The sequence below is a fragment of the Oncorhynchus tshawytscha genome, linkage group LG03, assembly GCF_018296145.1.
Source record: "Oncorhynchus tshawytscha isolate Ot180627B linkage group LG03, Otsh_v2.0, whole genome shotgun sequence".
In the NCBI taxonomy this organism is placed as follows: domain Eukaryota; kingdom Metazoa; phylum Chordata; class Actinopteri; order Salmoniformes; family Salmonidae; genus Oncorhynchus; species Oncorhynchus tshawytscha.
The window spans coordinates 16,198,478-16,210,564 of record NC_056431.1 but is presented as its reverse complement, the minus strand read 5'-3'; the positions used below and the strand labels follow the sequence as shown (position 1 = coordinate 16,210,564).

General features: G+C 41.3%; 1 protein-coding gene and 1 long non-coding RNA gene across 3 annotated transcripts; one reads left to right on the top strand and one right to left on the bottom strand.

The window, feature by feature from the left end:
- Positions 1 to 5,949: 5,949 nt before the first annotated feature.
- Positions 5,950 to 10,329, top strand: LOC112228485 (nucleoside diphosphate-linked moiety X motif 17). 2 transcript variants are annotated; one of them, XM_024393855.2, is made up of 8 exons: positions 5,950 to 6,434; positions 8,058 to 8,149; positions 8,336 to 8,519; positions 8,612 to 8,637; positions 8,809 to 8,901; positions 9,095 to 9,193; positions 9,311 to 9,447; positions 9,637 to 10,329. In XM_024393855.2, exons 1-8 carry the CDS (start codon positions 6,416 to 6,418, stop codon positions 9,806 to 9,808), a joined length of 822 nt encoding a protein of 273 aa, XP_024249623.1. In that variant the 5' UTR covers positions 5,950 to 6,415; the 3' UTR covers positions 9,809 to 10,329. The 2 variants fall into 2 exon arrangements, with proteins under 2 accessions (XP_024249623.1, XP_024249615.1); XM_024393847.2 differs by having other exon boundaries at positions 8,036 to 8,149.
- LOC112228495 lies at positions 8,171 to 11,943 on the bottom strand. Its single transcript, XR_006080597.1, has 2 exons — positions 11,892 to 11,943; positions 8,171 to 9,781 (listed from the first exon to the last, which is right to left on the bottom strand). It is a non-coding gene; the product is annotated as an uncharacterized LOC112228495 (long non-coding RNA).
- Positions 11,944 to 12,087: the final 144 nt, after the last annotated feature.

Sequence of the window (12,087 nt, the reverse complement as noted above, 5' to 3'; positions counted from 1 at the left end):
AATGACATGAGGGCAATTTCATCCATCCCTGATTTAATAGCCTCACCCTCAACAGATCAGTAGGAGTCGACTAGTGTTCTTGCATTGGTCGAGTTTGTTTTGCGTGGGTGGAGAATTGTCTTTAGGACCAATGGAATGGTTGAAAATGAGCACACTCCTAGGGGACCGGGCCATGCAAAACAAATTTGCCCATTGTTTTTCCAGTGATGTGCAGTCAGGGTAGGCAGTGCATTCTACAAACCACTATCCTTTGGGTGTGCTACTGGAAAAAATAAACTGCTTATCCCATTCACTTTAACAGAAGGCAACGGTAAGTGATCTGAAATTGTATCATTATTATAAAATGTTGCGAGCGATTCAATATAGCAGCACATTACTCAGAGGTGACTTTTCTTTTCCTTAAGAGTAACTAATACAAAGACAAATCAAATGATGATGCTTGCTGAATTGGTAACATTCACAATCACACCCTTTGCAGTATCCTGTAAAAACTATGAAGGAACAACATGCCAATAAATGTCATGCATTGCCTGTTTAACTCTAAGTAGCCTATATACTTAGCTAAGTTAACTATGGTAAGATTTTCTTTTTCACCCCGCCCAACAGTGAGCGAGCAAGCTTTGATTAAATTTGCTACAACATGAATGTTGTGCCCATAGCGTATTAATGTGTAATCGGTTCATTTAATATTAGTTTTATGTGTCTCACTCTGCTAACGGTCTCCATGGCTGGATATCTTTTTCAGCTGAACAGTTTCTTTAAAATATGTCTTTTTCATGTTAATTGTTGGAGGATGGGTAAGCTAAATATTGATCAGTTGTCTTTTAGGTTAAATTAAAAAGAAAATGGAACTGTGCTATTTGTATTCATGCCACGTGCATTGCTGAACGATACTTCCACACATTGTGTATGTGATCTGCCTCTGAAGTTCAGGATGTTTATTTATCCCATAGGTCCTCTTTAGTGGAATTACTCTTGTATATGCTGGCAGTAACCCCACATACAGTACTTCTAGGTAAGTAGGAGAAAGCTGTTTAGATGGCGTTCAGAGGCTTGCTTCTAGGGTGGTGTCCAGTTCAACCACTGTTAACTCAACCAACCGCTGTCAACCCCTCATGAAATCAAGTAGTTGATTTGGTTCTGGGTTCAAGATCAGTCAACCCCTTAGTCAATTAGTCAACCAAGGGAAATATATTTGTGCTTTCTTTAAGAGTATGTTGCCTCTGTTTCCACAGGTGAAGTAAAAAAAAATCAACGTTTCAGTTCAAAATAACTAGCCACTAGCTCCCCACAGTGGTATCAATCCCAATGTTATTGGGTCCAGAACATTTGACCAATAGTGCAACTCACTAGGTCCCCACAACATCTGGCACTGTGTGTTGAGGCTGGCGCAGACACCGCTGTAACAGTAGGAGGAGCCTTCCTCGCAGGGCTCGCCGTTCTGCAGGAACACGTTGGGGGGGCAGTAGGGAGAGGTACCAGTGCAGTGCTCTGGGAGGTCACACTCCCCCAGGGGCTGCCGACACATCCATCCACCTGAACGCAGCTGGTCAGACAGAGAAAATAGACAGTAGATCAGTAAAGGAGTTTATGATTTGGACCTTTGTTCAGCTTCTTGTGATAGATCATGTAATAGTTTAGTTCATTAGGATCACTAGCTATTGCACATGCAGCAGCTACTCTTCCTGGTGTCCACATAAAACATACGTGACAAAATATAGAACCGTAATAGATAAGAACATAACATATATAATTATAGTTATAATAAATGAGTCTAAAATGACCAACGCCAATGCTGGGCATTCTGATTGGTTTCTTGGTGCTGGAGATGGACATTACTGTGCAGCCGTATTCATTGATCTGGCCAAGGCTTTCGACTCTGTCAATCACCACATCCTCATCGGCAGACTCGACAGCCTTGGTTTCTCAAATGATTGCCTCGCCTGGTTCACCAACTACTTCTCTGATAGAGTTTAGTGTGTCAAATCGGAGGGTCTGCTGTCCGGACCTCTGGCAGTCTCTATGGGGGTGCCACAGGGTTCAATTCTTGGACCGACTCTCTTCTCTGTATACATCAATGAGGTCGCTCTTGCTGCTGGTGAGTCTCTGATCCACCTCTACGCAGACGACACCATTCTGTATACTTCTGGCCCTTCTTTGGATACTGTGTTAACAACCCTCCAGGCAAGCTTCAATGCCATACAACTCTCCTTCCGTGCCCTCCAATTGCTCAATACAAGTAAAATTAAATGCATGCTCTTCAACCGATCGCTACCTGCACCTACCCGCCTGTCCAACATCACTACTCTGGACGGCTCTGACTTAGAATACGTGGACAACTACAAATACTTAGGTGTCTGGTTAGACTGTAAACTCTCCTTCCAGACCTGCCGGAGCGGCAGGGTAGCCTAGTGGTTAGAGCGTTGGACTAGTAGCCGGAAGGCTGCAAGCTCAAACCCCCGAGCTGACAAGGAACAAATCTGTCATTCTGCCCCTGAACAGCCAGTTAACCCATTGTTCCTAGGCCATCATTGAAATTAAGAATTTGTTCTTAACTGACTTGCCTAGTTAAATAAAGGTAAAAATAAATACAAAATATTACTGCTTTGTCACAAACACAAGCATTTCGCTATACTCACATTAACATCTGCTAACCATATGTATGTGACCAATACAATTTGATTGTCATATGCGGTTGTCTTACCTAGCTAGCGCATTAAGTTAAATCCCTCTGGATTTCTACTAAGCTATATACAATTATTTTAAGAAGGTCATACCAAGGATCATTTAGCTATTTGATTTTAAATTTTAAGAGCCCTTGAAGTATCCCCCCCAAAATGTAAAAAAATATTTGATTAAAAATTGTATTTGGCCCATACAAATGCATTGAATAACAAATTCACTACATGGAACAACAGATAGCCCCCCCCAAAAAGAAATCAAAAGGAAGTTTGATCTGAACTGTCTGTTCTATATCTGAGAGCTATAACAAAGATTAGGAACATTTAATTGTATTATTATTTGTATTTATTTGTACATGTATTTAACTCTGTATTTTGTCACTAAACAGTGTCCATATATACTTCCATACATTTTTTAAACTGGTACCGGGGAACTTCAGACGAGTCTTGTGAGGCCTGTGGGTGTCCTAAAGCAAAATAACACGTACGTGTTTGTGAGTCTCACCTTTCCAACAGAGCGGTCATATTAGTGTGTAGCCAAAACAGTTTGGATACTACAGACATAAGTTGGCAGATCAGTAGTAAGATTATGAGGGTCATAGAGCAAAATGTCATCGTGAGAGTCTCATCTTTCCATAGAGGGGTCTTAAAAATAAAAAAAAATCGGACACTACATATGATTTTGTGAGAAGACTGATTTTCGGGATGTCTCATGGTCTGACAAACACTGCTCTAGCTCTGTCACTTTTCATTGCAGATGTGGAAGAGCGACATATGGTGGATTGAGAAACACTATGCTAAAATCGTGATGTTTACTTGCGTGAATGTATTATTTTTATTTAACTAGGCAAGTCAGTTAAGAACAAATTCTTATTTACAATGACGGCCTACCCCAGCCAAACCCGGATGACGCTGGGCCAATTACAGCCCGATGTGATACAGCCTGGTTTCAAACCAGGGACTGGAGTGATGCCTCTTGCACTGAGATGTAGTGCCTTAGACCGCTGCACCACTCAGGAGCTGAACATAAATAAAATAAAATACATCTCATTCTTCCATACATTAGATCTTACATATCTTACATTGTTGGTATCAGTAGATTTGAACAGTTTAGTTGTGTTTTTCCAAATTGTTATTTTAGGCAAATGTATTTTACTGAAGCATCTTCAAAATAATATTGGTCTTTAGCGCCACCTACTGGATCAATAATACATTGAAAGGGGCGGCACATGGGTGCAACCACAGTCATAGAGGAAAAGGCAAAGCTAAAGGTTTCACTCTTGCTAAAAATCTGTCCAAAATAAGGCCAACGCATTTTTATTGGTTTATTTAAACATAAACTTGTCACCTGCCTTTGGGACAACGACTCCCATTGTTAGGGCGGAGACATTAGCATCTCCTCATTACATACAAATCTGTATATGGGGAGCTCAATGTCAGAAAGTTATGAGGTAGATAATGCTACCCCACCAGGGAAGTGTGATTAGTCCTTTGTTGTTCTCCATTATAATTGATTTTGTATTCTCTCAGGGGAGAACAGATATTGGGAGGTCTCCGTTTGCAGATGACAGGGCACTGTGGAAGAGAGGGAGAAATATTCCCCATTCCCCAAGTCAGGAGAGTTCAAGAAGTATCAGAGAAGTTGAACAGTGGTCCCACAGGTGGGGCTTCAAGTTCTCAGTTGAGAAAACACAGACTGGTTGGGGAGGAAATATGCCTGAAGCTGTACAGGAGGAATCTGGAGAGGGTGAGAATGTTTAGGTTTCTGGGGATCTGGTCTGACACTCAAATGACATGGGCGGAACACATTAACAGAGTAGTTATCAAAGGAAAGAAAATATTGAATGTGATGCATTGCCTGTCAGGAATGACGTGGGGGGGGATATAATGGCATTGGAAACATTATATATAGCGATATTAAGATCATCACTGGACTATGGTAGTGTAGAATATGCATCAGCAGCTCAGACATCTTTTAAAAAAGCTAGATGTAATCCAGGCTCAAGTATGCAGCCATACTCTTGGCTGCAGAGTGGGTGGAGGAAGTGAGGCCAGACAGGGTCGTCATCTGCTCTGACTCATGTGCTGCACTGATGAGCTTTCATTAATTTGTGTCATGGAGCAGACAAGATGTATTGTATGAGATTTTGCAGTGCCTGTGTAGGGTGAGACAGATGGGGGTATTTGTGAGGTTCCTCTAGGTACCAGCTCCTGTGAGAGTAGAGGGGAATGAGGAAGTGGATGTTCTTGCCAAGCAAGCTCTCAGACATCATAAAACTTAAATGGAATGAAATTGTCTATCAGTAAAGCACAAGCCAATGGGTTAATAAGAAGTGGTCAAAAACAAATGGCAAGAGTTGTGGAATAGGGAGGGAAAGGGAAGACTCCTGTGTAAGATCCAGGAAAATGTGGGGGCAGGGAGGTCCTCAGGTCGAGAGAGATGGGAAGAAAGTGGAATCACAAGGCTCTGGGACACACAAAGCTCAACAGTACAAAACATCTGACTGGGTGTGATCACTGCCAGGAGAAGATGGAGACAGTGGAATATCTGTTATTTCAGTGCCAACACAATATAATATATGCCATTTAGCAGATGCTTTTATCCAAAGCAACTTTGTCATTCGTGCATGCATTTTACGTATGTGTGGTCCCGGGAATCGAACCCACTACCATGGCGTTACAAGCACCATGCTCTACCAACTGAGCTACAATGGTATTGAACGGCCAAGCTTAAGTTAATAGCTGAGAAAATCTTCAGGGGATGTAGTATTTAATTATGTATTTAGTTTCCTTAAAGGAAAAAGGTTTCCTTAACTATCTTTTGGTATATGTTTCATTAGTATTTTTTTTTACATTGTCAGCATTCCTTCAAAATACAGAAATACAGCAGGTAGGATGCATTTTGCACCACATGATGCTGCCTTTTCCATCATATGATTCATAATGCATCATACCAGCTGTAGTTCTGTATTGTGAAAGTTACTGTATATCTTGAAAACCTTATTGCTGACAATGCAACACCTTTTGATATCAACAATGACTAATGACAAAAATAACAAAAGATGGTTTTGGGGTGGAAATTTCAGGAGACGAGAATAGTGGGTAGGATTTAGAGTTTTTAGACCTGGTCCACACTCCAGTCCAGTTCGTGGCGGTAAAGCACATTAAAGTTAGTTGCCAACCGCCATATATAAACCGAAGAAGAAGAAGAAGACGAGCATGTGATACCAATGTAGCCAATGAATGTAGGTAGTTAGCTACGTGTACATTTGTGTTTATATTCCTTGGACATGACAGCCAGCCATAGAAGCTAAGATCAGTGGGCAGGAAACAATTTTGTTGCATGAACCATCGACCTAGCTAACAAGGCAGGAGCCCACTAGATAGATTGATAGCTAGTTAGCAAAATACAGCTTGGGAATTGATCATAATAATAACGGCTATCTATAGAGTTAGCTTGGTTGTCAATTGCGCTACTAGTGCTCATTTGAACAAATGTGAAATGTGGTAATATTAGCTAGCATTGCCATTCTTATTTTGCTATCAGAAATCTGATTTGTTATCGCTCGCAGGATTATTTTACACATTGTTTTGTAAATTAGGCTAGCTATCGTTGCTAGCTATCTGTCACCTGCATTAAACTACTGTATCTATCAATAAGGAGAATAATTTACAACCATGGAAAAAGTCACGAAAATACTGGTTCATCTGTCGAAGAATAATGTCGCACCGCAATGTGCCCGTTTTGCACAGGTCAGTTGTGTGCATGTGCATTTTTGCTTGTCACTTCAACAAGCCAGATGCCAGTGTCACGTGTAATTTTTGAAAAAGAGGTGGGCGCTATGGCAGTGTTTGGTTTTACTGTAGTACCATTTTAAAGGGGTAGGTCACCCAAATTAAATGTAAGGTTAAAGAAAAAAATAATACTGTACGTATACACTACGTGACCAAAAGTATGTGGAGAACTTCATGTCGAACATCTATTTCCAAAATCATGGGCATTAATATGGAGTTTGTCCCCCCCCCCTTTGCTGCAATAACAGCCTCCATTCTTCTAGGAAGTCTTTCCACTAGCTGTTGAAACCTTGCTGCCGAGCTTGCTTCCATTCAGCCTCGAGCATTAGTGAGGTCAGACACTGATGTTGGGCGATAAGGCCTGGCTCGCAGTCGGCGTTCCAATTCATCCCAAAGGTGTTCGATGAGGTTTAGATCAGGGCTCTGCTGGCCAGTCAAGTTCTTCCACACCAATCTCAACAAATGGACCTCCCTTTCTGCACAGGGCCATTGTTATGCTGAAACAGGAAAGGGCCTTCCCCAAACTGTTTCCACAGTTGAAAGCACAGAATCGCCTGGAATGTCATTGTACGCTGTAGCGGTAAGATTTCCATTCACTGGAACTAAGGGGCCTAGCCCCAACCATTTAAAAACAGCCCCAGACCATTATTCCTCATCCACCAAACTTTACCGTTGGCACTATGCTTTGGGGCAGGTAGCGTTCATCTGGCATCCGCCAAACCCAGATTCGTCTGTCGGACTGCCAGATGGTGAAGCGTGATTCATCACTCCAGAGAATGTTTTCAATGGTGGCAAGCTTTACACCACTCCAGCCGATGCTTGGTGATTTTAGGTGTATGTGCGGTTGCTCGGCCATGGAAGCCCATTTCATGAAGCTCCTGGCGAACCGTTATTCTGACATCTGTCGTTGCTTCCAGAGGCAGTTTGGAACTCAGTAGTGTTGCAACGTAGTACAGACGATTTTTACGCACTACGTGCTTCAGCACTCGGCGGTTCCGTTCTGTGAGCTTGTATGGCCTACCACTTTGCGTCTGAGCTGTAGTTTCTCCTACTTCACAATAACAGCAGTTATAGTTGAGCTCTAGCAGGGCAGAAATTTGACGAACTGACTTGGAATGATGGCATCGTATGACGGTGCTGCGTTGATAGTCACTGAACTCTTCAGTAAGGCCATTCTACTGACAATGTTTCTCTATGGAGATTGTGTGCTTGATTTTATACACCTGTCAGCAACAGGTGCGGCTGAAATAGCTGAATCCACTAATTTGAAGGGGTGTCCACATACCTTTGTATATATAGTGTATATTTCCTTAATTTATGGGCTAGAGATGGCCATCCATAATCAGGATTTATATATTGATAACCAAAAAAAACAATGGCTGAATGGACCCATAGCAGGCCCAGTATTTTCCCTTCCAAAATACATTGAAATAAAGTAATTTAGCTAGATGGTTAGCCTTTATTCTTGTAGTTGCCGATACTTCAAAGGTTATATGAGGTGAATTGTGCAACAGTTAAACTTTTTTTATTTTTAAATGTACCACTTCATTTTCTGTTAGAGCATAACAGGTCATTTTACAGAGACTCTTGATGAGGTGGAGGTGAAGTGTTCTTTGGAGAACAATCGATTTACACTGTGTGAGTGCGAGAAGGGGAGAGGAATTCCACTGAAGGTAATGACTCAATGAAACACATTCAATTTAATAAACTGATAGGTTTAATTGTTTTATCAGTTGTGGCCACATTTCCATACCTCAGACAGTTGTTTTGTGTATCCCATAGAAATTATTGTTGGTTGACTGAAAAAAGTGTAATGGAAAATGTTTGAGTTTATTTGGTTGATATTTGTTTTTTCTCAGAGGGCAACCTTTTGCCCCTTCAAGTATCTGTCTGTCGCAGAGGCAGCTGCAATCCCATTGGATGTTCAGAGCCGCGGAGTGGACGTGGGGGTTGCTATTCTTCTGCAGTCAGCCAATCAGAAGGTGTTGTTAACTCGACGGACGTCCAGTCTCCGCATTTTCCCCAATGTGTGGGTTCCACCAGGTATGGCATCGTTCTGCAGAAGTAACCTTTCAAAATGAAATGGCATTCCATAGGAAGACACTTTGGGTAACCCAATTTACTTTTTTTATCAGGTGGCCATGTGGAACTGGATGAGAGGGTAACGTTTCTAGTTGCAATAGCTATTAAACAGTGGAAGATAAATGAGATTATTCCTCATAAGTGTATTTGCCTGTGGTTTCAACCCCCCTCATGGTCTTTATGGTCAATTCCCTTTTAGCTCAATCAAGCTTCGTGTGTGTGTTTGCCTCATATCTCTCTTGTTTGTCAGCTCCTGGATGCTGGGCTGAGGGAGCTGAGGGAGGAGACAGGACTGAAGCTGGACCCTGGAGACGTCTCAGCTCAGCTGCTGGGGCTCTGGGAGGTGGGAAATCACTGCCACTACACATCACATTTCTAGGCCCAGGGAATAGTTTTGTAAATAATAATCATCATATGTAAATATATTAGAAAAAACCTACTGGCCACAATTCCACAGACATTTGATCAATTCTGATTTGTCTGACAGTCCTGTTTGCTCATGTTGGCTCAAATGTTTGTTCTGTTTCTCTTCACAGTCAGTTTTCCCGCCCATGCTGAGCAGAGGGATGCCACAGAGGCACCATGTGGTCACCTACATGCTCCTAAACACCTCCCTCACACACCAGCAGCTCCAGGTGTCTGTCTGCCTGACTGTCCTGTTGGTCTCTGTCTGTCTGGTGTTATCATTAAAGGCACACAAAGCCAAATCAAAGAGAATGCCTCTGACTCACTAAAGACCATCTTTATTCTAGGCCTCTCTGCGCCCCGAGCCCGCTGAGGTCAGTGGCTGTCTGTGGGTGGACGCCTCGCTGGTCAAGGCCATCGTATCCGCCGTGGACGGTGAGGAGGGTTCTGTGACACCGCTGGAGGGCGTGGCTCCAACCATAAGGTACATCACATCCACAAAGTAATGTACTCAAAACATAAACAGACACAGACAAAAATATATATTATATACTGTACCATTGACAAGTATTTGTGAAAAAAAGTTTTACTAGGCTGATTTCCTCTGACAATTATTTAATTGGTTTCCTCTTAACAATGTTACCATTTTGTTTCTGTGGCGTTGGTTCTCCAGTGTATCGGAGGTCTCTCCGGAAGGTGTGCTCAGTGAGTCAGATTTGCCATTGTCTGTTTTGTGTAACCGGGCCCCGAATAGTGGAGAGGATGTGGAGCGGGTTAGCACTGGTACCAAATACGCCCTGGAGCTCTGGCTTAAGAACCTGGAGGGACAGGGGACCCGGTGTTAACTGTCTTCCCTAAACCTGGATGTCTAGCCCTGTGATGAAGTGACTTCCTGGAGGATGACATCACTTCAAGGAGTTTGCCTTAACCGGTGAAGGTCACCTAAAGTGAACTATCATCTTTCAAAAAAATCTTGTATGTATTAACCAATAATGAACTTTGGGTGAACTATCCCTTTAATATCAGCAGCAACACCTACAAGTCTTATATGGCTGTTTGAGGGCTTTGCATGAGCTATCAATTGTGTTGTGTGTAAGAACAGTTTTTATTGCAAGGGTGTTGTTAGTGATGAAATGTTATGAACAAAGTGGATTTATACTGCAGATGCTTTTATGATCATTATATTCCATTTGCGCCTTCAAGCCACAAGATGGCAATGCATAGCCTACACAGTGATTTCACATTTGGAGACTAGTGTGAAACATCAGAATTCTGATTTAAGTTTACATAATTATCTAGACTTGTAAATAAGAATGTGTTCTTATTAACTGACACGCCTGGTTAAATAAAAATGTATAAAAATATATTTTATTTTTCTAACTGAAATTATTTTTCTCAACCAGCATATTTACTATTATTATTTAAAAAATGTTTTTACTATACTCAGACAGAAGTTAGGTCTCAAGTTAGTTAGGTTAGGTCTTCATTGTAAATATTGTGTTGTACTTTCAACTGAAGATAGTAAATATTGGATGTTTGCAGTGATTTAATAATTCACATTTAAAGACTACATTTTTATATGCCATGAGTGGAAGGTGTGTGTCTTTGTGTCATATAACGAAACCTCTTTTCTCACCAACACCCAGATTAATATACTGTACATCATGGTAACCTCACCCATGAATAAGCTACTGGGAAATATCATTACTTTGTTATTTGGCTGCATTTAGACAGGCAGCCCAATTTTTATATTTTTCCCAGTAATTGGTCTTTTGACCAATCACATCAGATCTTTTGCAGAGCTGATCTGATTGTTCAAAAGACCAATTAGTGGGAAAAAATTAGAGGTCTACCGATTATGATTCTTCAATGCCGATACCGATTATTGGAGGCCCCAAAAAAAGCCGCTACCGATTAATCGGCCGATTGTTTTTTTGAATGTATTTGTAATAATGACAATTACAACAATACTGAATAAACACTTATTTTAACTTAATATAATACATCAATAAAATCAATTTAGCCTCAAATAAATAATGAAACATGTTCAATTTGGTTTAAATAATGCAAAAACAAAGTGTTGGAGAAGAAAGTAAAAGTGCCATATAAGAAAGCTAACGTTTAAGTTCCTTGCTCAAAATATGAGAACATATGAAAGCTGGTGGTTCCTTTTAACATGAGTCTTCAATATTCCCAGGTAAGAAGTTTTAGGTTGTAGTTATTATATGAATGATAGGACTATTTCTCTCTATACGATTTGTATTTCATATACCTTTGACTATTGGATGTTCTTATAGGCACTTTAGTATTGCCAGTGTAACAGTATAGCGTCCATCCCTCTCCTCGCCGCTACCTGGGCTTGAACCAGGAACACATCGACAACAGCCACTCTCGAAGCAGCGTTACCCATGCAGAGCAAGGGGAATAACTACTCCAAGTCTCAGAGCCAGTGAAGTTTGAAACACTATTAGCGCGCGCACCCTGCTAACTAGCTAGCCATTTCACATCGGTTACACCAGCCTAATCCCGGGAGTTGATAGGCTTGAAGTCATAAACAGCGCAATGCCTGAAGTATTGCGAAGAGCTGCTGGCAAAACGCACGAAAGTGCTGTTTGAATGAATGCTTACGAGCCTGCTGGTGCCTACCATCGCTCAGTAAGACTGCTCTATCAAATCATAGACTTAATTATAACACTAACACACAGAAATACGAGCCTTCGGTCATTAATATGGTCGAATCCGGAAACTATCATTTCGAAAAAACAAAACGTTATTATTTTTTTGCGAATGCGCACCGCATCGATTAAATGCAACGCAGGACACGCTAGATAAACTAGTAATATCATCAACCATGTGTAGTTAACTAGTGATTATGATTGATTTATTGTTTTTTTTATAAGATAAGTTTAATGCTAGCTAGCAACTTACCTTGGCTTCTTACTGCATTCGCGTAACAGGCAGGCTCTTCGTGAGGCAGGTGGTTAGAGCGTTGGACTAGTTAACCGTAAAATTGCAAGATTGAATCCCTGAGCTGACAAGGTAAAAATCTGTCGTTCTGCCCCTGAACAAGGCAGTTAACCCACCGTTCCTAGGTCATTGAAAATAAGAATGTGTTCTTAATTAA